We start from the raw sequence: 23,010 nt of genomic DNA, 5'->3' as shown, positions 1-23,010 counted from the left end.
ACGAGAGTCTTGTCTTTAAAATGCTGTAAAATAGTCATATGTTTGAGAAATTGAAGTAATAGTATTTCTAAGGTATTTGAAAATCGTGCCACGGGATTCAACTGGCTGTTGCGTAGGTGGGACGAATTTGTCCCGCCTAGCCCAGAGAGGTTAAAGACAAGACTCTCGTTAATCTAACCACACTGTCCGATTTCAAAAAGGCTTTACAACGAAAGCAAAACATTAGATTATGTCAGCAGAGTACCCAGCCAGAAATAATCAGACACCCATTTTTCAAGCTAGCATATAATGTCACAAAAACCAAAACCACAGCTAAATGCAGCACTAACCTTTGATGATCTTCATCAGATGACACTCCTAGGACATTATGTTATACAATACATGCATGTTTTGTTCAATCAAGTTCATATTTATATCAAAAACCAGCTTTTTACATTAGCATGTGACGTTCAGAACTAGCATTCCCACCAAACACTTCCGGTGAATTTACTAAATTACTCATGATAAACGTTCACAAAAAACATAACAATTATTTTAAGAATTATAGATACAGAACTCCTTTATGCAACCGCGGTGTCCGAATTAAAATTCAATACATTCATATTTTTTAAATGCAATATTTTAATCTTGTACATTCACATGAATCATGATGTATGGTGTTGATGTCAAATCAAATTTTATTCGTCACATCGCCGAATACAAAATGTGTTGACCTTACAGTGAAATGCTTCCTTACTGCAAATAGTCTTAGGTAGCCAATTGACTAGATGTTCAGGAATCTTGTGGCTTGGGGGTTGAAGCTGTTTAGAAGCTTCTTGTACTTAGACTTGGTGCTCCGGTACCACTTGGCGCTCCGGTAGCAGAGGAAACAGTCTATGACTAGGGTGGCTGGGGTCTTTTACAATTTTTAAGGCCTTCCTCTGACACCGCCTGGTATAGAGGGCCTGGATGGCAGGAAGCTTAGCCCCAGTGATGTACTGAGCCGTTCGCACTACCCTCTGTAGTGCCTTGCGGTCGGAGGCCGAGCAGTTGCCATGCCAGGCACTGATGCAACCAGTCAGGATGCTCTCGATGGTGCTGCTGTAGAATCTTTATAGGAACTGAGGACCCATGCCAAATCTTTTCAGTCACCTGAGGGGGAATAGGCTTTGTCGTCCCCTCTTCACGACTGTCTTGGTGTGCTTGGACCACGTTAGTTTGTTGGTGATGTGGACACCAAGGAACTTGAAGCTCTCAACCTGCTCCACTGCAGCCCCATCTATGGTAATGGGGGCGTGCTCGGTCCTCTTTTTCCTGTAGTCCGCAATCATCTCCTTTGTCTTGATCACATTGAGGGAGTGGTGGTTGTCCTGGCACAACATGGCCAGGTCTCTGACCTCCCCCCATAGGCTGTCTCGTTGTTGTTGGTGATCAGGCCTACCACTGTTGTGTCATCGTCAAATGTAATGATGGTGTTGGAGTCGTGTCTGGCCGTGCAGTCATGAGTGAACAGGGCGTACAGGAGGGGACTGAGCACGCATCCCTGAGGGGACCGTGTTGAGGATCAGCGTGGCGGATGTGTTGTTACTTACCCTTACCACCTGGGGGTGGCCCGTCAGGAAGTTCAGGATGCAGTTGCAGAGGGAGGTGTTTAGTCCCAGGGTCTTTAGCTTATTGATGAGCTTTGAGGGCACTATGGTGTTGAACGCTGAGCTGTAGTCAATGAATAGCATTCTCACATAGGTGTTCCTTTTGTCCATGTGGGAAAGGGCAGTGTGGAGTGCATTAGAGATTGCATCATCTGTGGATCTGTTGCGGCGGTATGCAAATTGGAGTGGGTCTAGGGTTTCTGGGTTGATGGTGTTGATGTGAGCCATGACCAGCCTTTCAAAGCACTTCATGGCTACAGACGTGTGTGCTACAGGTCGGTAGTCATTTAGGCAGGTTATCTTATTGTTCTTGGGCACAGGGACTATGGTGGTCTGCTTAAAACATGTTGGTATTACAGACTCGGACAGGGAGAGGTTAAAAATGTCAGTGAAGACACTTGCCAGTTGGTCTGCGCATGCTCGCAGTACATGTCCTGGTAATCTGTCTGGCCTTGTGAATGTTGACCTGTTTAAAGGTCTTACTCACATCGGCTGCGGAGAGCGTGATCACGCAGTCTTCCGGAATATCTGGTTCTCTCATGCATGTTTCAGTGTTATTTGCCTCGACGCGAGCATAGAAGTAGTTTAGCTCGTCTGGTAGGCTCGTGTCACTGGGTAGCTCTCGGCTGTGCTTCCCTTTGTAGTCTGTAATGGTTTGCAAACCCTGCCACATCCGACGAACGTCAGAGCCGATGTAGTATGATTCTATCTTAGTCCTGTATTGAAGCTTTGCTTGTTTGATGGTTCATCGGAGGGCTTCCGGGTTAGAGTCCCGCTCCTTGAAAGCGGCAGCTCTAGCCTTTAGCTCGGTGTGGATGTTGCCTGTAATCCATGGCTTCTGGTTGGGGAATGTATGTACGGTCACTGTTGGGACAATGTCATCGATGCACTTATTGATGAAACCAATGACTGATGTGGTGTACTCCTCAATGCCATCGGAGGAATCCCAGAATATATTCCCATCTGTGCTAGCAAAACAGTCCTGTAGTTTAGCATCTGCTACATCTGACCACATTTTTATTGATCTAGTCACTCGTGCTTCCTGCTTTAATTTTTACTTGTAAGCAGGAATCAGAAGGATATAATTATGGTCAGATTTGTGAAATGGAGGGCGAGGGAGAGCTTTGTTTGTGTCTCTGTGTGTATGGAGTAAAGGTGGTCCAGAGTTCTTTTTCCTATGATTGCACATTTAACATGCTGATAGAAATTTGGTAAAACTGATTTAATTTTCCCTGCATTAAAGTCCCCGGCTACTAGGAGCGCCACCTCTGGGTGAGTGTTTTCTTGTTTGCTTATGGCGGAATACTGCTCATTCAATGTCTTAGTGCCAGCCTCTGACTGTGGTGATATGTCAACAGCTACAAAGAAAACAGATAATAACTCTCTAGGTAGATGGTGTGGTCTACAGCTTATCATGAGATACTCTACCTCAGGCGAGCAATAGCTCAAGACTTCCTTAGATATTGTGCACCAGCTGTTGTTTACAAAATACATAGACCACCACCCCTTGTCTTACCAGACTCCGCTGTTCTGTCCTGACGGTACATCATATAACCAGCCGTGAAGCATAAGATGTTACTGTTTTAAATGTCCCTTTGGTAGTTTAACTTGTCAATTTTATTGTCCAAAGATTGCACATTTGCTAGCAGAATGGAGAGAAGTGGAGGTTTATTCAATCACCTACAAGTTCTCAGAAGCTCAACCTTCGGCCCCTCTTTCTCTGCCGCCTCTTCACACAGATCAGTGTATTTATTTATTTAGGCAAGTCAGTTAAGAACAAAACAGTGGGTTAACCTCTATGGGCTAGGTGGGACGCAAGCGTCCCACCCGTGGTGCACTCCATCAACAGCAGGTGCATTTCAAGAGCGGCAAATTTGAATCCAAATAAATGTCAAAATTCAAATAAACATCTCCTTAATCTAACCACGTTTTACGATTTCAAAAAGGTTTTACGGCGAAAGCATAAATTTAGAGTATGTTAGGACAGTACATTTACAAGAGTTGTGTGTAATGTTGTGCCAATTCAAAGACAGGCGTCACCAAAACCATAAAATCAGCTAAAATTATGCACTAACCTTTTACAATCTCCAACAGATGACACTCCTAGGACATTGTGTTAGACAATGCATGCATTTTTAGTTCTATCAAGTTCATATTTATATCCAAAAACAGCGTTTTACTGTGGCGTTGATGTTCAGGAAATCGTTTCCCTCCAATAACCGGCATTCAAGTCAGCACCACAAATTAAATAATTAAAATTAGAAAACATTGGTAAAATATTATATTGTCATTTAAAGAATTATAGATTTACATCTCTTGAACGCAATCAACTTGCCAGATTTAAAAATAACCTTACTGGGAAATCACACTTTGCAATAATCTGAGCACTGCGCACAGAAAAATACGCGTTGCGATACAGACTAGCCGGCATGTTGGGGAGATCTAAAATCGAAAATACTATGTAAATAATCCATTACCTTTGATTCTCTTCATCAGATGTCACTTCCAGGTATCACAGGTCCATAACGAATGTAGTTTTGTTCAAAAAAGCTCATCATTTATGTCCAAAAATCTCCGTCTTGTTAGCACATGATCTAAGCCCGCCGGACTTCACTTCATGAACGAGGGGAAAAAATACATTTACGTTCGTTCAAACATGTCAAACGTTGTATAGCATAAATCATTAGGGCCTTTTTTAACCAGAACATGAATAATATTCAAGGTGGACGAATGCATTCTCTTTTATAACGTATTGGAACGAGGGTACCCAACATGAACTCGCGCGCCAGGTGTCTAATGGGCCATCATCGTTCCATGGCTCTTGTTCGGTCAGATCTCCCTCCAGAAGACTCAAAACACTTTGTAAAGGCTGGTGACATCTAGTGGAAGCAATAGGAAGTGCCAAAATATTCCTCAGCCCCTGTGTTTTTCAATGGCATAGGTTCAAAGGTAATACAACACATCAGGTATCCACTTCCTGTCAGAAAATGTCTCAGGGTTTTGCCTGCCAAATGAGTTCTGTTATACTCACAGACACCATTCAAACAGTTTTAGAAACTTTAGGGTGTTCTCTATCCATATATAATAAGTATATGCATATTCTAGTTACTGGGTAGGATTAGTAACCAGATTAAATCGGGTACATTTTTTTATCCAGCCGTGCAAATACTGCCCCCTAGCGCTAACAGGTTAACTGCCTTGTTCAGGGGCAGAACAACTGATTTTGTTTTACCTTGTCAGCTCAGGGATTCAATCTTGCAACCTTTCAGTTACTAGTCTAGCACTCTAACCACTAGGCTACCTGCCACCCCAGCATATTGAATGTAGGTTGGCATTCAGAACCATTGATATGTTTTCTCAGTTGGTTCTCTGTCTCTATGTAATTCTCCTCAGTATCATTGAACAGCTTGTAGGCTCGGCCCTAATTGATGTGTTCTCTGTCACCTGGAGCTGCATGGAAAATGGTCCAGGAACAAAAGGACAATTCAGGACTAGTCAGCCCACTACAAGCTGGTATCACTTACTTTCTACTAAACTATATGGTCTGGTTTCCCAGACACAGATTAATCCTAGTCCTGGACTAAAAAGTATGTTCAATGTAGATGTCCAGGAAACCAGCCCTAAATGTGTCATCTTTCATCCTCCCATACTGCTCAGTCCAGCAACATTAAACCTGTCCAGCAGGTGGTGGTATTGACCAAACAATAAAACCAGCAGATATCTTGACTTGCTACTCAGTATATCAGTAATGTTCAGAATAGTACTTTAATATCATTGGAGATTGATGGTCTTTTTAATCCACTATCCAGAGTCAGGAACAGATGAAGTTAGGTCTGCTACTGTTCAGTGATTAAATATGATTTATGGTGATGGGAAATAAAAAATACAACACTAAACTTCATCTAGTAATAGTTTTCCTTTGTTATTTACTCCAAGGTGTGTCTTTAACTTCTAAATTGATTGTGTGGAGGTGAGCTACTGGTGTGGCTGATAGAAAATAATGAAAAGGGAGGAGAGGAGGAAGAGGGGAGGAGTGAAGGGCTGTTAAAGAAACCAGATGAGGAAGAGAAAGATGTTCAGGGGAATTACTGTCTCTGTTCCAAATGGTTCCCTATTCCCTATGTAGTGCACTACGGTGCTTCTGACCAGGTCTAAAGTAGTGTTCTACATAGGGAATAGGGTGTAGATGTATTACAATATCATACTTTAGTGTTTGGCACTAAAAAATATTAGATCTCCACCCACCCATTTCATGGCTGTCATCCCCCAGTTCTGTTAAGACTTCCTCTCATTGAACTGGGCCTGATTCTACATGGTCACTTTGTATTGATAGTCCATACTGGACTTTACTATGGTTCTACATACAGTGTCTGTATTGATAGTCCATACTGGGCTTTACTATGGTTCTACATACAGTGTCTGTATTGATAGTCCATAATGGGCTTTACTATGGTTCTACATACAGCGCCTGTATTGATAGTAATGCCCAGTATGGACTATCAATACTGGTACTGTATATAGAACCTTAGTAAAGCCCAGTATGGACTATCAATACTGGTACTGTATAAAGAACCTGAGTAAAGCCCAGTATGGACTAAGGTTTTAAATACAGTACCTGTATTGATAGTCCATACCGGGCTTTAATATGGTTCTACATTCAGAACCTGTATTGATTGTCCATACCGGGCTTTAATATGGTTCTACATACAGTATCTGTATTGATAGTCCATACTGGACTTTCCTATGGTTCTACATACAGTATCTGTATTGATAGTCCATACTGGACCTTACTATGGTTCTACATACAGTATCTGTATTGATAGTCCATACTGGACTTTACTATGTTTCTACATACAGTATCTGTATTGATAGTCCATACTGGGCTTTACTATGGTTCTACATACAGTATCTGTATTGATAGTCCATACAGGTATTTACTATGGTTCTACATACAGTATCTGTACCTGGAGGGTTTCTTCTCACATATTCCTTTATCTCCACAACTTTATCTGATTCTCTCTCTCTCCCACTTCCCTTCATGGATTTAAAGGAAATGACTGGTATATGTAAACTCCCTCTACCCCATGCCAACACCAATCCAATGCTTTTACATTTGTGAGGAGTAGTGAAGGAATGCTACACTTCAGGAGGAAGGAGAGATTATTGGGACACCCCCATGGAGAGATGATAGAGGGATGTGAAAGAGGAGAGAGGTAATGGTTGTACTCCCCCATGGAGAGATGATAGAGGGATGTGAAAGAGGAGAGAGGTAATGGATGTACTCCCCCATGGAGAGATGATAGAGGGATGTGAAAGAGGAGAGAGGTAATGGTTGTACTCCCCCATGGAGAGATGATAGAGGGATGTGAAAGAGGAGAGAGGTAATGGTTGTACTGGACTTATTTATTCTCTCATTACTGACTTTCTTTATCACTAACATAATTGCATAACACAAAATAATTAATGCTAGACAGAATGCTCACTTCCTCCCATACGAGTCTTTGAAGCGTTGGATATTTGTTGGATCCTACACAACAGGTGATGAGGGCCTCATCGTCCAGCTGCACAAAGAAATCCAGGGACTGCAGTGTGCTCCGTTCTCCAGCAGGGGGCAGTAAACCCCTATGGACCTGATAGGGAAAGTGATGAGTAAAAATCAAAGGTTACATTGATGTTTCCACAGAGACCTGAGTCATATTCACTAGGCACCAAACATGGCTTCTGGAGGGAAATGCTGTAGGAATGCTCAACCGGTGTCGCTCATTCAGCCGACAGAAACTTTCAACCGGTTCTCCCCATTAAGCAGCGAGTCGGAGTCAGAGGCCGAGCCTTCTCTGGTCTCTACTCCTCCCGTTACGGGGTCTGAGACGCCGAAGCTTCCCACCATTAGCTCTGACAGATTGAAAACCCTAGTCATGGGCGACTCCATTTCCCGCAGTATTAGACTTAAAACGAATCATCCAGCTATCATACACTGTTTACCAGGGGAGGGCTACCGATGTTAAGGCTAATCTGAAGATGGTGCTGGCTAAAGCTAAAACTGGCGAGTGTAGAGAGTATAGAGATATTGTTATCCACGTCGGCACCAACGATGTTATGATGAAACAGTCAGAGGTCACGAAGCGCGACATAGCTTCAGCGTGTAAATCAGCTAGAAAGATGTGTTGGCATCGAGTAATTGTCTCTGGCCCCCTCCCAGTTAGGGGGAGTGATGAGCTCTACAGCAGAGTCTCACAACTCAATCGCTGGTTGAAAACTCTTTTCTGCCCCTCCCAAAAGATAGAATTTGTAGATAACTGGCCCTCTTTCTGGGACTCACCCACAAACAGGACCAAGCCTGGCCTGTTGAGGAGTGACGGACTCCATCCCAGCTGGAGGGGTGCTCTCATCTTGTCTATGAACATAGACAGGGCTCTAACTCCCCTAGCTCCACAATGAAATAGGGTGCAGGCCAGGCAGCAGGCTGTTAGCCAGCCTGCTAGTTTAGTGGAGTCTGTCACTAGCACAGTCAGTGTAGTCAGCTCAGCTATCCCCATTGAGATTGTGTCTGTGCCTCAACCTAGGTTGGGCAAAACTAAACATGGCGGTGTTCGCCTTAGCAATCTCACTAGAATAAAGACCTCCTCCATTCCTGCCATTATTGAAAGAGATCGTGATACCTCACATCTCAAAATATGGCTACTTAATGTTAGATTCCTCACTTCAAAGGCAGTTATAGTCAATGAACTAATCACTGATCATAATCTTGATGTGATTGGCCTGACTGAAACATGGCTTAAGCCTGATGAATTTACAGTGTTAAATGAGGCCTCACCTCCTGGTTACACTAGTGACCTTATCCCCCGTGCCTCCCGCAAAGGCGGAGGTGTTGCTAACATTTACGATAGCAAATTTCAATTTACAAAAAAACCCCCGCCGTTTTCGTCTTTTGTGCTTCTAGTCATGAAATCTATGCAGCCTACTCAATTACTTTTTATAGCTACAGTTTACAGGCCTCCTGGGCCATATACAGCATTCCTCACTGAGTTCCCTGAATTCCTATTGGACATTGTAGTCATAGCAGATAATATTCAAATTTTTGGTGACTTTAATATTCACATGGAAAAGTCCACAGACCCACTCCAAAAGGCTTTCGGTGCCATCATCGACTCAGTGGGTTTTGTCCAACATGTCTCTGGACCTACTCACTGCCACAGTCATACTCTGGACCTAGTTTTGTCCCATGGAATAAATGTTGTGGATCTTAACCTCTCTCGGGTATGTGGGACGAAATCATCCCACCTAGTCAACAGCCAGTGGAATCGAGTGGCCCGAAAATACAAAAACCTTAAAAATGCTAAAACTTCAATTTCTCAAACATATGACTATTTTACACCATTTTAAAGACAAGACTCTCGTTAATCTAACCACATTGTCCGATTTCAAAAAGGCTTTACAGCGAAAGCAAAACATTACATTATGTTAACCTGTTATGGCTAGGGGGCAGTATTTTCACGGCTGGATAAAAAACGTACCCGATTTAATCTGGTTACTACTCCTGCCCAGTAACTAGAATATGCATATAATTATTGGCTTTGGATAGAAAACACTCCAAAGTTTCTAAAACTGTTTGAATGGTGTCTGTGAGTATAACAGAACTCAAATGGCAGGTCAAAACCTGAGAGATTCCTTTACAGGAAGTGGCCTGTCTGACCATTTCTTGAACTTCTTTGCCATCTCTATCTTTTACAAAGGATCTCTGCTCTAACGTGACACTTCCTACGTCTTCCATGGGTGCTCAGAGCCCGGGAAAAACCTGAATGTCGTCATCCCAGCCCCAGGCTGAAACACATTATCGCCTTTGTCAAGTGGCCGATCAAGGGACTGTGGGCTTAGGCGCGTGCCCTGGCCGCCCCCATCTTTGTGATTTTTCCTCTGTTTGCCGAAAAGGAGATTCCCGGTCGGAATATTATCGCTTTTTTACGAGATAAATTGCATAAAAATTGATTTTAACCTCTCTAGGCTAGGCGGGACGAATTCGTCCCACCTACGTAACAGCCATGGCTATCCTGTGGCGCGATTTTCAAAACCTTAAAAATCCTATTACTTCAATTTCTCAAACATATGACTATTTTACAGCCATTTAAAGATAAGACTCTCGTTAATCTAACCACACTGTCCGATTTCAAAAAGGCTTTACAACGAAAGCAAAACATTAGATTATGTCAGCAGAGTACCAAGCCAGAAATAATCAGACACCCATTTTTCAAGCCAGCATATAATGTCACCAAAACCCAGAAGACAGCTAAATGCAGCACTCACCTTTGATGATCTTCATCAGATGACAACCCTAGGACATTATGTTATACAATACATGCATGTTTTGTTCAATCAAGTTCATATTTATATCAAAAACCAGCTTTTTACATTAGCATGTGACGTTCAGAACTAGCATACCCCCCGCAAACTTCCGGGGAATTCGCTAACATTTTACTAAATTACTCACGATAAACGTTCACAAAAAGCATAACAATTATTTTAAGAATTATAGATACAGACCTCCTCTATGCACTCGATATGTCCGATTTTAAAATAGCTTTTTGGTGAAAGCACATTTTGCAATATTCTAAGTACATAGCCCAGGCATCACGGGCTCGCTATTTAGACACCCGGCAAGTTTAGCACTCACCATAATCATATTTACTATTATAAAAATTTCATTACCTTTTGTTGTCTTCGTCAGAATACACACCCAGGACAGCTACTTCAATAACAAATGTTGGTTTGGTCCAAAATAATCCATCGTTATATCCGAATAGCGGCGTTTTGTTCGTGCGTTCCAGACACTATCCGAAATAGTAAAGAAGTGTCACGCGCTTGGCGCAATTCGTGACAATAAAATTCTAAGTATTCCATGACCGTACTTCGAAGCATGTCAACCGCTGTTTAAAATCAATTTTTACGACATTTTTCTCGTAGAAAAGCGATAATATTCCGACAGGGAATCTCCTTTTCGGCAAACAGAGGAAAAAATCCCAAAGGCGGGGGCGGTCGGGTCACGCGCATAAGCTAGTGTCTCTTGATCGGCCACTTGAGAAAGGCGATAATGTGTTTCAGCCTGGGGCTGGAATGACGACATTCTGTTTTTTCCCGGGCTCTGAGCGCCTATGGACGACGTGGGAAGTGTCATGTTAGAGCAGAGATCCTTAGTAAATGATAGAGATGGAAAAGAAGTTCAACAAATGGTCAGACAGGCCACTTCCTGTAAAGGAATCTCTCAGGTTTTGACCTGCCATTTGAGTTCTGTTATACTCACAGACACCATTCAAACAGTTTTAGAAAATTTAGGGTGTTTTCTATCCATATGTAATAAGTATATGCATATTCTAGTTACTGAGTAGGAGTGGTAACCAGATTAAATCGGGTATGTTTTTTATCCAGCCGTGTCAATGCTGCCCCCTAGCCCTAACAGGTTAAACAGCGGTTGACATGCTTCGAAGTACGGTAATGGAATATTTAGAATTTTTTTGTCACGAATTGCGCCATGCGCAGGACCCTGATTTACCATTTCGGATAGTTTCTGGAACGCACGAACAAAACGCCGCTATTCGGATATAACGATGGATTATTTGGGACCAAACCAACATTTGTTATTGAAGTAGCAGTCCTGGGAGTGCATTCTGACGAAGACAACAAAAGGTAATAACATTTTTGTAATAGTAAATCTGATTTTGGTGAAGGCTAAACTTGCCGGGTGTCTAAATAGCTAGCCCGTGATGGCTGGGCTATGTACTTAGAATATTGCAAAATGTGCTTTCACCAAAAAGCTATTTTAAAATCGGACATATCGAGTGCATAGTGGAGGTCTGTATCTATAATTCTTAAAATAATTGTTATGCTGTTTGTGAACGTTTATCGTGAGTAATTTAGTAAATTGTTAGTAAAAAAGCTGTTTTTTGATATAAATATGAACTTGATTGAACAAAACATGCATGTATTGTATAACATAATGTCCTAGGTGTGTCATCTGATGAAGATCATCAAAGGTTAGTGCTGCATTTAGCTGTCTTCTGGGTTTTTGTGACATTATATGCTAGCTTGAAAAATGGGTGTCTGATTATTTCTGGCTGGGTACTCTGCTGACATAATCTAATGTTTTGCTTTCGCTGTAAAGCCTTTTTGAAATCGGACAGTGTGGTTAGATAAAGGAGAGTCTTGTCTTTAAAATGCTGTGAAATAGTCATATGTTTGAAAAATTGAAGTTTTTGTATTTTTGAGGAATTTGTAATTCGCGCCACGCCTATCATTGGATATTGGAGCAGGTGTTCCGCTAGCTATTTCGGCTCTGAGCGCCCATGGAAGACGTAGGAAGTGTCACGTTAGAGCAGAGATCCTTTGTAAAAGATAGAGATGGCAAAGAAGTTCAAGAAATGGTCAGACAGGCCACTTCCTGTAAAGGAATCTCTCAGGTTTTGACCTGCCATTTGAGTTCTGTTATACTCACAGACACCATTCAAACAGTTTTAGAAACTTTGGAGTGTTTTCTTTCCAAAGCCAATAATTATATGCATATTCTAGTTACTGGGCAGGAGTAGTAACCAGATTAAATCGGGTACGTTTTTTATCCAGCCGTGAAAATACTGCCCCCTAGCCATAACAGGTTAAAGGTAATTCAATACATCAGGTATCCACTTCCTGTCAGAATTTGTCTCAGGGTTTTGACTGCCATATGAGTTCTGTTATACTTACAGACACCATTCAAACAGTTTTAGAAAATTCAGAGTGTTTTCTATCCAAACCTGAACAATAATATGCATATTCTAGCTTCTGAGTTGGTGTAGGAGGCAGTTAAAAATGGGCACATATTTTTTTCAAAATTCTCAATACTGCCCCCTAGCCCCAACAGGTTAAACTGTGACTACAGAGAGATAGTCCTAACCATTCAATCAATGTACACAACAAACAGTCATCATTAACACTATACTGAGTGGAGACTATGGATATAATATAGTATCATAGAATATAATACAATATAATATAATGACTAGAATAGTATAAGTGTTTGGACATGAAAGCACAGTCAGTTGTTTTGACTTGACAGTGTGTCTCTATACCTCTCAGTCTCTGAAGACACCCAGCCATGGTTAGGATTATTAGAGAAGCTTTTCCTGCTGAAAGACAGTTTCATTTCATCTGGTTTCAGAAATAATGTATTGGATATGTTCATAACCCCGTCCACCTATAAGATGTGGGGGGGATCTGTATGACTAAGATGAGATACAAAGAACTCTGATTGTAAAATTAATTCTCTGTTTAGTCCTAGATATGTCTAGGGTTACTGCTGAATGTAGTACCTCTAACCCTGACCCTAGGCCTAACAGTAATATCCACACTGTAATGTAAAGTATTACCTCATTCTCAATGATCAGTCAATACATACAGTATTCATTTCACCTACAGTACATTGTGTAAATATCAAGTCCCCTCCACATTACAACCACTTATTAATTATTATAGACACTTATAATCAGTGTTATAACACATTAGTGTATAATACGGCATTATAAAAGGTAATAAAAAAATATAATATGTACTTCATAGAAACTGTTAACCTTTATATATTCTAACCCCTCTATTTAATGTATTCCATATTAAGGGTCCAAACCTAGGAACTAAAATATTTTTCTCCTTCTCCACGTTGCATGCAGTTCTCTCTCTCTCCTCCTCCCTCTAAACTCACCTATCTGGCAGAACCAGAAATTCCATACCTCCCAAAAACTCACTTCTGTGGAAACGAAACTGATCTGAGTCTTTGTGTCGTCTGTCTGTGTGAGAGTGAACAACCGTACAAATGGCTAAGCAGGGAGTTCTGCTGGACCAGGACCAGTTCTGTTGTTCTGTCTGTCTGGATCTACTGAAGGAGCCGGTGACTATTCCCTGTGGACACAGTTACTGTAGGAGCTGTATTGAGGGCTGCTGGGATCAGGATGTTCTGAAAGGGGTCTATAGCTGTCTTCAGTGCAGAGAGACCTTCACACCAAGGCCTACTCTGAGGAAAAATAACATGTTGGCTGAGGTAGTGGAGAAACTGAAAAAGACAGGACTCCAGGCTGCTCCCCCACATGCTCTGTGCTATGCTGGACCTGGAGATGTGGCGTGTGATGTCTGCACTGGGACCAGAAAGCAAAAAGCCCTCATGTCCTATCTGGTATGTCTGGCCTCTTACTGTGAGACTCATCTCCAATCTCACTATGAATCTCCTGCTTTGAAGAAGCACAAGCTGGTCAAAGCCACCACACAACTACAGGAGAAGATCTGCTCTCATCATGACAAACTGCTGGAGGTTTACTGTCATACCGATCAGCAGTGTATCTGTCTGCTGTGTGTGATGGATGAACATAAAGGCCATGATACAGTGTCAGCTGCAGCAGAGAGGACTGAGAAACAGGTAAGACCAGAACAACTTGTTTGTGACTGTCTGGTAAACAAAGAATTAAAGATACAGTAGGAACTAAGGCTGTTTGAATATGAGATCATTCAAATGAAATAGATCCACGGCAGAACAAATATGAACACAAACCTTGATTATATAGATATGTTAACCCAGACTCTCCAAATGTATCACCATTTTCTAAAGTCAAACACTATTTTTATTTTGAACGCCCTTTTATGAGTCCAAAGTTCAGTCTCAACCCCTTGATACATGTACGCCTGCCATAAAAGCTATAATCATTCAGATAGCAACATAATAACATAAATTCACACAGGTACCTACTTACTCTCTATGGGCTCTATGTCACATTACTATACTATTGATCTACTGGACTAATAAAGCTTGATAGCTCATTGAAGAGTGATTCTCCACAGAAGCAGCTGGGGATGAGTCAGCAGAAGGTCCAGCAGAGATTCCAGGAGAGAAGGAGCTGAAGGAGCTCCAACAGGCTGTGGAGTCTCTCAAGGTGAGTATTGTTGACCAGAGACACACAATTTCACTTCTCTCCTCCAGTCAGAGAGAGAGAGAAAGAGAGATTGAGAGGAGAGAGGCCCCTCTCCAATCCCACTGACCCCACTGTTGGGAACAGGCTGTCTGTAGCCCTTCCAGAGAATAGACTGCTTAATGTAACCAACGGGATATGAACCCAGGTCTACTGCAGGAGAAACCAACATCTAGACCATTACACCAAGAGGACGTTCCCTATTGGGACGACACTAATTTTGAAGTCGCAGGCGGGGCTACCTCATCACATAATCATGAGTAACCACGACTACCTCATGTCCCCTATACATGAACATGGAGCTCTCTCTCAATTCAATTCAAAGGTCTTTATTGGCATGGGAAACATATGTTTACATTGCCAAAGCAAGTGAAATAGATAATAAACGTAAGTGAAATTATCAACCATGAATGAACAATAAACATTACACTGACAAAAGTTTCAAAGGAATAGAGACATTTCAAATGTTATAATTCAAGAGCAAACAGAGTGAGCCGTGCGCCAGACTGAGTTCTGGAGGTGAAATGGAAATGAATGAGGGAGAGTTAAGTGAGGTAGAAGGTGTGGTGAAGAGCTCAGAACCAGAGAAGTATTTGGTCATACGAGATTTGACTTCAGAAGAGTTCCAGGGTGTGTTGAGTGGTGGTGTCCGTCCTCCCAGGTCGTTGGCATGGTGCAGGAGCAGATAGGGTCAAAGTAGTGGAATGGGGTAGTGGGTTTTTGATGACTGTAGGGTTAGTTGGAAGGGTTTTATTTAGTATTATCATCATTTCCCCTTTTCCCACTTTGTATCTCAAAGTAAAATAGATTTATATTATTTTCCAGTTGGTGGCAGTAATGCAACATATTGGATGCCAACTGCCGTTAAACTCCAAAGAAGAAGAAACGTTATATTATGTCTATGTACAGTGTTGTAGCGATGTCTCTCTCTCTCTCATTCCATCACTTTCATGGTAGTTGGTTGTGTGGGTCTCTGGTTATGAATGGGGTGCTGACAGACAATCGTTGATGGATATTTATAGAGCTCTGATCAGGATGACAATTGATTACGGGTGTATAGTTTATGGAACAGCAGCAAAGACTTGTCTTCAGAAGCTGGACAGAATCCAGTATATAGCTTTAAGGATATGTATTGGTGCATTTAAATCAACATCTGTATGTGTCGTACTAGTGGAGGCAGGTGAGATGCCTTTGGATATACGGTATAATAAATGGTCATTATCTTATTGGGTTGAAAGGCTGTGAGGTTGAGCATCACACTGCTACTGTTCTAGATGACTGTTGGGAATATACTAGTAGACAAGGCAGTGGTTTTGGTTGGACAGTTGGAAAGCTTGCTGATGAGAGTGGTTTGAGGGAGTTGGAGGTTGGTCCTCCTGTGGTGATAGGGGATGTTCCTCCATGGTTACTCCCAGATCCTGTTGTTGATCTAACCTTGGTAGAGAAAAGATGGGTCAGAAGTCGGTGATAAAGGGAAACTGGTTGACAGTTACATTGGTAGAAGTTGTTATGCTTTTTTACCTCTTTTCACAGATGGATCCAAGGACCCAGATAGTGGGCACACAGGAGCAGGTGTTTACCTTCCTGAATGTGATGTGCAGATAGAAGACTAACAGATGAACTGTCAGTATACTCAGTTGAACTGTTGGTGATAATAGTTGTCCTCCAGTGGGTGGAGGACGTACAACCTGTTAGAATTATAGTATGCTCAGATTCTCTGTCTGTACTGAATTGTTTGTCATCTGGTAAATCTAATAGGAGTGACCTACTAAATCAAATCAAATGTATTAGTTACATGCACCGAATACAACAGGTGTAGAACTTACTGTGAAATGCTTACTTATGAGCCCCTAACCAACAATGCAGTTTAAAGAAATACGGATAAGAATAAGAAATAAAAGTAACAAGTGATTAAAGAGCAGCAGTAAAATAACAGTAGTGAGACTATATACAGGGGGGAACCGGTACAGAGTCAATGTGCTGGGGCACCAGTTAGTTGAGGTAATATGTACATGTAGGTAGAGTTATTAAAGTGACTATGCATAGATGATAACAGAAGCCTCTTGGACCTAGACTTGGCGCTCCGGTACCGCTTGCCGTGCGGTAGCAGAGAGAACAGTCTATGACTAGGGTGGCTGGAGTCGTTTACAATTTTTAGGGCCTTCCTCTGACACCGCCTGGTATAGAGGTCCTGGATGGCAGGAAGCTTCGCCCCAGTATGTACTGGGCCGTTGGCACTACCCTCTGTAGTGTCTTGTAGTCGGAGGCCGAGCAGCTGCCATACTATTGGAGGTATCAATGTTATTATGGAGAATTGACAGAATGGGTGTAGTAGTGAGATTCTGCTGGGTCCCAGCACATTCAGGTGTGGAAGGGAATGAAATTGTAGACCAGTTAGCTAAAAGAGCTTTAAAACAAAATATATATGATATTAATGTTCCACTGGGTAGAGGTGAGGCCAAATGTAAGATCAGAACCATTTTGATCAGAGCCATTTGTGGCAGAAGAGATGGGACTCTGAGCACAAGGGTAGGCATTTATATGCCCTCCAAAGAAAGATCAGTGGACCAAGATTCAAAGGTCAGATTAGGAAGGAAGAGGTGGTGTTTCCTCGATTGTGTTTAGGACATTGTACATTGAACTGGTCATTCCATCTGGTTGACAGCATGTGAATGGTTTGTGTCTGGAGGGTCTGGTCAATGAAACGGTGGAGCATGTGTTGTTATATTGTTGTAAGGATGTTGAAGAGAGGGAAAGATTGAAGTGTAGGGTCATTGAGGTTGGACGGGGTTTGGAAAGGATTTGGGGGATGGGGGAGGGTCTATTAGAAGTTAGTAGGGCTCTTTTTTATTTTCTCAGAAGTACTGAGTTAGGTTGGAGGATTTACAAATGTTGTAAACCGTGATTAAACACTCCAGCACAGTAGGTGGCGCCATGCACCTTTAACGTTGGTTTGAGGACCTCCATTATATCATAGAAGAAGAAGAAGTTGGTAACGTGAAAAGTATCCAACTGCCTTGTTCAGGGTCAGAACGACAGATTTTTACCTTGTCAACTCGGGGATTCGATCCAGCAACATTTCGGTAACTGGCCACTAGACTACCTGTCACCTCTACACTCTAACCACTAGGCTACCTGTCACCTCTACACTCTAACCACTAGGCTACCTGTCACCTCTACACTCTAACCACTAGATTACCTGTCACCTCTACACTCTAACCACTAGGTTACCTGCCACCTCTACACTCTAACCACTAGACTACCTGTCACCTCTACACTCTAACCACTAGGCTAACTGCCACCCTTTCACAGAGGCCTAGTTTACATGTGAGTCATTTATCAGACACTCTTATCCAGAGCCACCAGGGTTAATAGCCTAAATCTGCCTAAAAAAGGCGATTTACAGATTTTTCACCTAGTCGGCTCGGGGATTCGAACCAGCCACCTTTCTGTTACGGCCCAACACTCTTAACCACTAGATTACAAACCACTAAATGTTAAACACGAGTGAAATGGTGGTAGATAAATGGTAAGTTGGTTAAATAAAAGACTGTCATTGTTTTGGGGAAATAGGGACATGTCTGTCTATTTCTCCAATTATCTCTAATAGATGTATTTATTTTAATGGTTTGAAGTTGTACACCATTTTAATCAGGATTACCTATTATTTCTAATGATGTAAGTTTGGGCAGCGGACAATGTTTTTACCAATTGCTGGTAGTTAAAACGTAAACCAGTTATCATTATTATTATTATAATATATTTTTTTATGGCTTGGTCCTAAGAACAGATTGTAGTGGTAAATTAAAAAGGTAGACATTTTTTGGTGCCATTTATGGAAAACTGAATTGGGTTTGTGACTGGATCAGCAGCTCTTCATCATGCGGCAGGAGAGACTCAATACAGCAGGGGTCTCTGATTTCTATGGTGCAGTACTGAGGGCCTGGCAGCTGCTGAGACCCACACGAGAGGGGGGTGTGGTGCCTGGGCCGTGGGTATGGGAGGAACCACTGATCACTGGGTTTGGTGGACCTGGAGAGCAGGGTGGCAGCGTTCTGACTCAAAGCAGCACAGAGGCTACTGTACCGTACGGAGGTGGGCTTAGCGGGAGGGAAGGGGCATCAGTGGCAGGGGGTTGTGGGGGCTGAGAGCATGGCAGGGTATAGGTGGAGGGTGCTCTATAAGCTCCCAGTGCTGGAAAGGTCAGGGGTCGTCCAGTGGAGGGTATTACATGGAGCCCTGGACACCAATAGCTGGTTGGCTCAGGTTGACCTGGGAGTTGGGGAGGGGTGTCCGTTTTCTGCAATGACAGACTGTTCATCATGTTTTTATTGTGTTGCCAGGGTAATGCTGTTACTGTTGACGGCTTAGGGTTGAGTTAGAGTTTTCCAAAATGATCAACAGTGTGGAGATGTTTCAGGAGGTATGGGGGCTCAGGGGGGCTGTCTGTACGGCTGGAGAGGAGGGGTTGGATGTACGGTTGGAATGTGGTGCTGGATGGTGTATTGTACTGTGGTGTTGGGTACTGTATAATGTGATGGTGTGGAGGTTGTGGTGGCACGTAATGTGTTTTTAGGAGGGGGGTGTTAGTGTAATGAGGATGACAAGTTAGTCTCTCTCTCTCTCTGTCCCTCTCTGTCTCTCCTCTGTGTCTCTCCTCTGTGTCTCTCTCTGTCTCTCTGTCTCTCTGTCTCTCTCTCGCTGTCCCTCTCTCTCTCTCTCTCTGTCTCTCTCTCGCTGTCCCTCTCTCTCTGTCTCTCTCTCTCTGTCTCTGTGTGTCTCTCTCTGTCTCTCTCTCTCTCTCAACAGCTCTCTCTCTCTCTCTCTCAACAGCGCTCTGCACAGGCAGCAGTGGAGGACAGTGATCAGATCTTTACTGAGCTGATCCGCTCCATTGAGAGAAGGAGCTCTGAGGTGAAGGAGCTGATCAGAGCCCAAGAGATGGCTCAAGTGAGTCAAGCTGAAGGACTCCTGGAGCAACTGAAGCAGGAGATAGCTGAGCTGAGGAAGAGAAGCACTGAGCTGGAGCAGCTCTCACACACAGAGGATCACATCCATTTCCTCCAGGTAACTAAACTGTCTTGTTACATGTGATATGAAATTAACTTCATGTGAAACTATTCATCTCAATCATTATGTTGTCCTGTCCCTCTCCCTCTGTCTCCATCCCTTTGTCTCTCCGTGTCCCCCTCTGTCTCTCTGTGTTCCCCTCTCTGTCTCTCTGTGTCCCCCTCTCTGTCTCTTTGTGTGTGTCCCCCTCTCTGTGTGTGTCCCCCTCTCTGTCTCTGTGTGTGTGTGTCCCCCTCTGTCTCTGTGTGTGTGTCCCCCTCTGTCTCTCTCTGTGTGTCCCTCTCTCTGTGTGTGTCCCCCTCTCTGTCTCTCTGTATGTGTCTCTCTGTGTGTCCCCCTCTCTGTCTCTCTGTGTGTGTCTCTCTCTGTCCCTCTGTGTCTCTCTCTCTGTATCCCTCTGTCTCTCTCTCTCTTGTCTCTCTCTCTCTCTCTCTGTCCCTCTCTCTCTCTCTGTCCCCCTCTCTCTCTCTCTCTCTGTCCGTCCGTCCGGCTCTCTCTCTGTCTCTCTCTCTCTGTCCGTCCGTCTCTCTCTCTATCTCTCTATCTCTCTCTCTCTCTCCAGAGTTATCAGTCTCTCTCCAATACCAGTATATCTTCAGACTTACCCAGCATCGTTGTCCGTCCTCTTCAGTACTTTGGAGATGTGAGTAAGACTGTGTCTGAACTGAGAGAGAAACTAGAAGACTTCCTTAAAGGAGAATGGACCAAGATCTCCACTACAGGTGTGTTGAAAATAATAAGAACATCAACTTTAGACCATTGAAAGTTCCCTACTAGTCATATACATGTGGAATATGGTATGATGATAACATTCTCTCTCTCTGTCAATGTGTTTGTGTGTCTGTAGTGAATATAGTGGATGTTGTACTGCCTCCAGAGCCCAAGACCAGAGAACAGTTGTTACAATGTGAGTCTCTTTATTGTAAAGTAACTAACAGTCTCTTTTTACTGACACTCCTAACAATCCCTCTAGAAATATATAGCAATAGTAGATCTAATCAAAGACTGGGTATCTATCTGACTCCTCATATTTCTCTGATTTGATCTCTGCTGTGCTCTAATCAAAGACAGGGTAGATACAGTATCTGACTTAACTTATTGTTCTAACTCCCCTCATTGGTCTCTGCTCTGCTCTTCTCCCAGATTCCTGTCAGCTCACACTGGACCCAAACACAGCACACACACACCTCTCTCTGTCTGAAGGGAACAGAAAGGTGACCTATACATTCCAAGTCCAACCATATCCTGACCATCCAGACAGATTCACATACTACTACCAGGTTCTGTGTAGAGAGGGTCTGTCTGGACGCTGTTACTGGGAGGTGGAGTGGAGTGGGGAGGATGTTATTACAGCAGTCTCATATAAAGACATCAGCAGAACAGAGAGAGATGGTGGATTTGGAGACAATGACAAGTCCTGGAGTTTAGAGTGCTCTAGTGGTGGTTATTGGTTCATAAACAATAATGTTGAGACTAAAGTATCAGGCCCTCAGTCCTTCACAGTAGGAGTGTACCTGGATCACAAGGCAGGTACTCTGTCCTTCTACAGTGTCTCTGACACAATGACCCTCCTCCACAGAGTCCAGACCACATTCACTCAACCCCTCTATCCTGGGTTTTGGCTTTCTGGTACTGCTGAGCTGGTTAAACTGTAGTAGGGTCCACATAGATACTAGTCATGCTGGTGTAGTCTATAGCTGAGCTGGTTAAACTGTAGTAGGGTCCACATAGATACTAGTCATGCTGGTGTAGTCTATAGCTGAGCTGGTTAAACTGTAGTAGGGTCCACATAGATACTAGTCATGCTGGTGTAGTCTATAGCTGAGCTGGTTAAACTGTAGTAGGGTCCACATAGATACTAGTCATGCTGGTGTAGTCTATAGCTGAGCTGGTTAAACTGTAGTAGGGTCCACATAGATACTAGTCATGCTGGTGTAGTCTATAGCTGAGCTGGTTAAACTGTTTTAGGGTCCACATAGATACTAGTCATGCTGGTGTAGTCTATAGCTGAGCTGGTTAAACTGTAGTAGGGTCTACATAGATACTAGTCATGCTGGTGTAGTCTATAGCTGAGCTGGTTAAACTGTAGTAGGGTCCACATAGATACTAGTCATGCTGGTGTAGTCTATAGCTGAGCTGGTTAAACTGTAGTAGGGTCCACATATATACTAGTCATGCTGGTGTAGTCTATAGCTGAGCTGGTTAAACTGTAGTAGGGTCCACATAGATACTAGTTATGCTGGTGGTGATGGTCCTCAGAAGTTATGATTCTTTCTTCTCTGTTTTACGTACAATTACATTTTTTAAATTGAACCTTTATCTAGGCAAGTACGTTCAGAACAAATTCTTATTTACAATGATGGCCTACCGGGGAAGAGTGGGTTAACTGCCTTGTTCAGGGGCAGAACGACAGAGTTTGACCTTGTAAAACCACTAGGCTACATTCCACCCCAATGATTTGACTGATTTTATCTTCAGAAGATGTTATGCATTAAAATATATATATTTTAAATGCAATGTTTTAATCTTGTACATGAATGATGATGTATGGTGTTGATGTATATTGGTTGTCATTCAGAACCATTGATATGTTTTCTCAGTTGGTTCTCTGTCTCTAAGTAATTCTCCTCAGTGGCATTCAACAGGTAGTATCACTAACTAACTAACTAAACTATATGGACTGGTTTCCCAGACACAGATTAATCCTAGTCCTGGACTAAAAAGTATGTTCAATGTAGATGTCCAGGAAACCAGCCCTAAATGTGTCATCTTTCATCCTCCCATACTGCTCAGTCCAGCAACATTAAACCTGTCCAGCAGGTGGTGCTATTGACCAAACAATAAAACCAGCAGATATCTTGACTTGCCACTCAGTATATCAGTAATGTTCAGAATAGTACTTTAATATCATTGGAGATTGATGGTGTTTTTAATCCACTATCCAGAGTCAGGAACAGATGAAGTTAGGTCTGCTACTGTTCAGTGATTAAATATGATTTATGGCGATGGGAAATAAAAAATACAACACTAAACTTCATCTAGTAATAGTTTTCCTTTGTTATTTATTCCAAGGTGTGTCTTTAACTTGTAAATGGATTGTGTGGAGGTGAGCTAGTGGTGTGGCTGATAGAATAGAATGGAAAGGGAGGAGGGGAGGGGAAATGGTAAAAATCTCCACAACTTTACCTGTTGTTCTGTCTCTCTCTAAACCGTATAGAAAGCAGACAACCTCAATATGGTTTCATTCCTGTAGTTATCAGAACACATGGGGTGTGTCACAATTATCTCTCCTTTCTAAGTGTGAACTTGTCCACTTCCCTTCATGGATTTAAAGGAAA

General features: G+C 42.6%; 1 protein-coding gene across 2 annotated transcripts; it reads left to right on the top strand.

Annotated features, from left to right (window-relative positions):
* Positions 1 to 13,381: 13,381 nt before the first annotated feature.
* Positions 13,382 to 22,548, top strand: LOC106584666 (tripartite motif-containing protein 16-like protein). 2 transcript variants are annotated; one of them, XM_082968144.1, is made up of 6 exons: positions 13,382 to 14,055; positions 14,475 to 14,566; positions 19,436 to 19,669; positions 20,235 to 20,394; positions 20,520 to 20,579; positions 20,816 to 22,548. In XM_082968144.1, the coding sequence occupies exons 3-6, from the start codon at positions 19,544 to 19,546 to the stop codon at positions 21,325 to 21,327; spliced, it is 858 nt and encodes a 285-aa protein (XP_082824270.1). In that variant the 5' UTR covers positions 13,382 to 14,055; positions 14,475 to 14,566; positions 19,436 to 19,543; the 3' UTR covers positions 21,328 to 22,548. The 2 variants fall into 2 exon arrangements, with proteins under 2 accessions (XP_082824270.1, XP_082824271.1); XM_082968145.1 differs by lacking the exons at positions 13,382 to 14,055; positions 14,475 to 14,566 and having other exon boundaries at positions 19,406 to 19,669.
* Positions 22,549 to 23,010: the final 462 nt, after the last annotated feature.

Source organism: Salmo salar, chromosome 23 (assembly GCF_965601325.2).
Source record: "Salmo salar chromosome 23, fSalSal1, whole genome shotgun sequence".
In the NCBI taxonomy this organism is placed as follows: Eukaryota; Metazoa; Chordata; class Actinopteri; order Salmoniformes; family Salmonidae; genus Salmo; species Salmo salar.
This window is presented reverse-complemented; position numbering and strand designations above follow the sequence as displayed.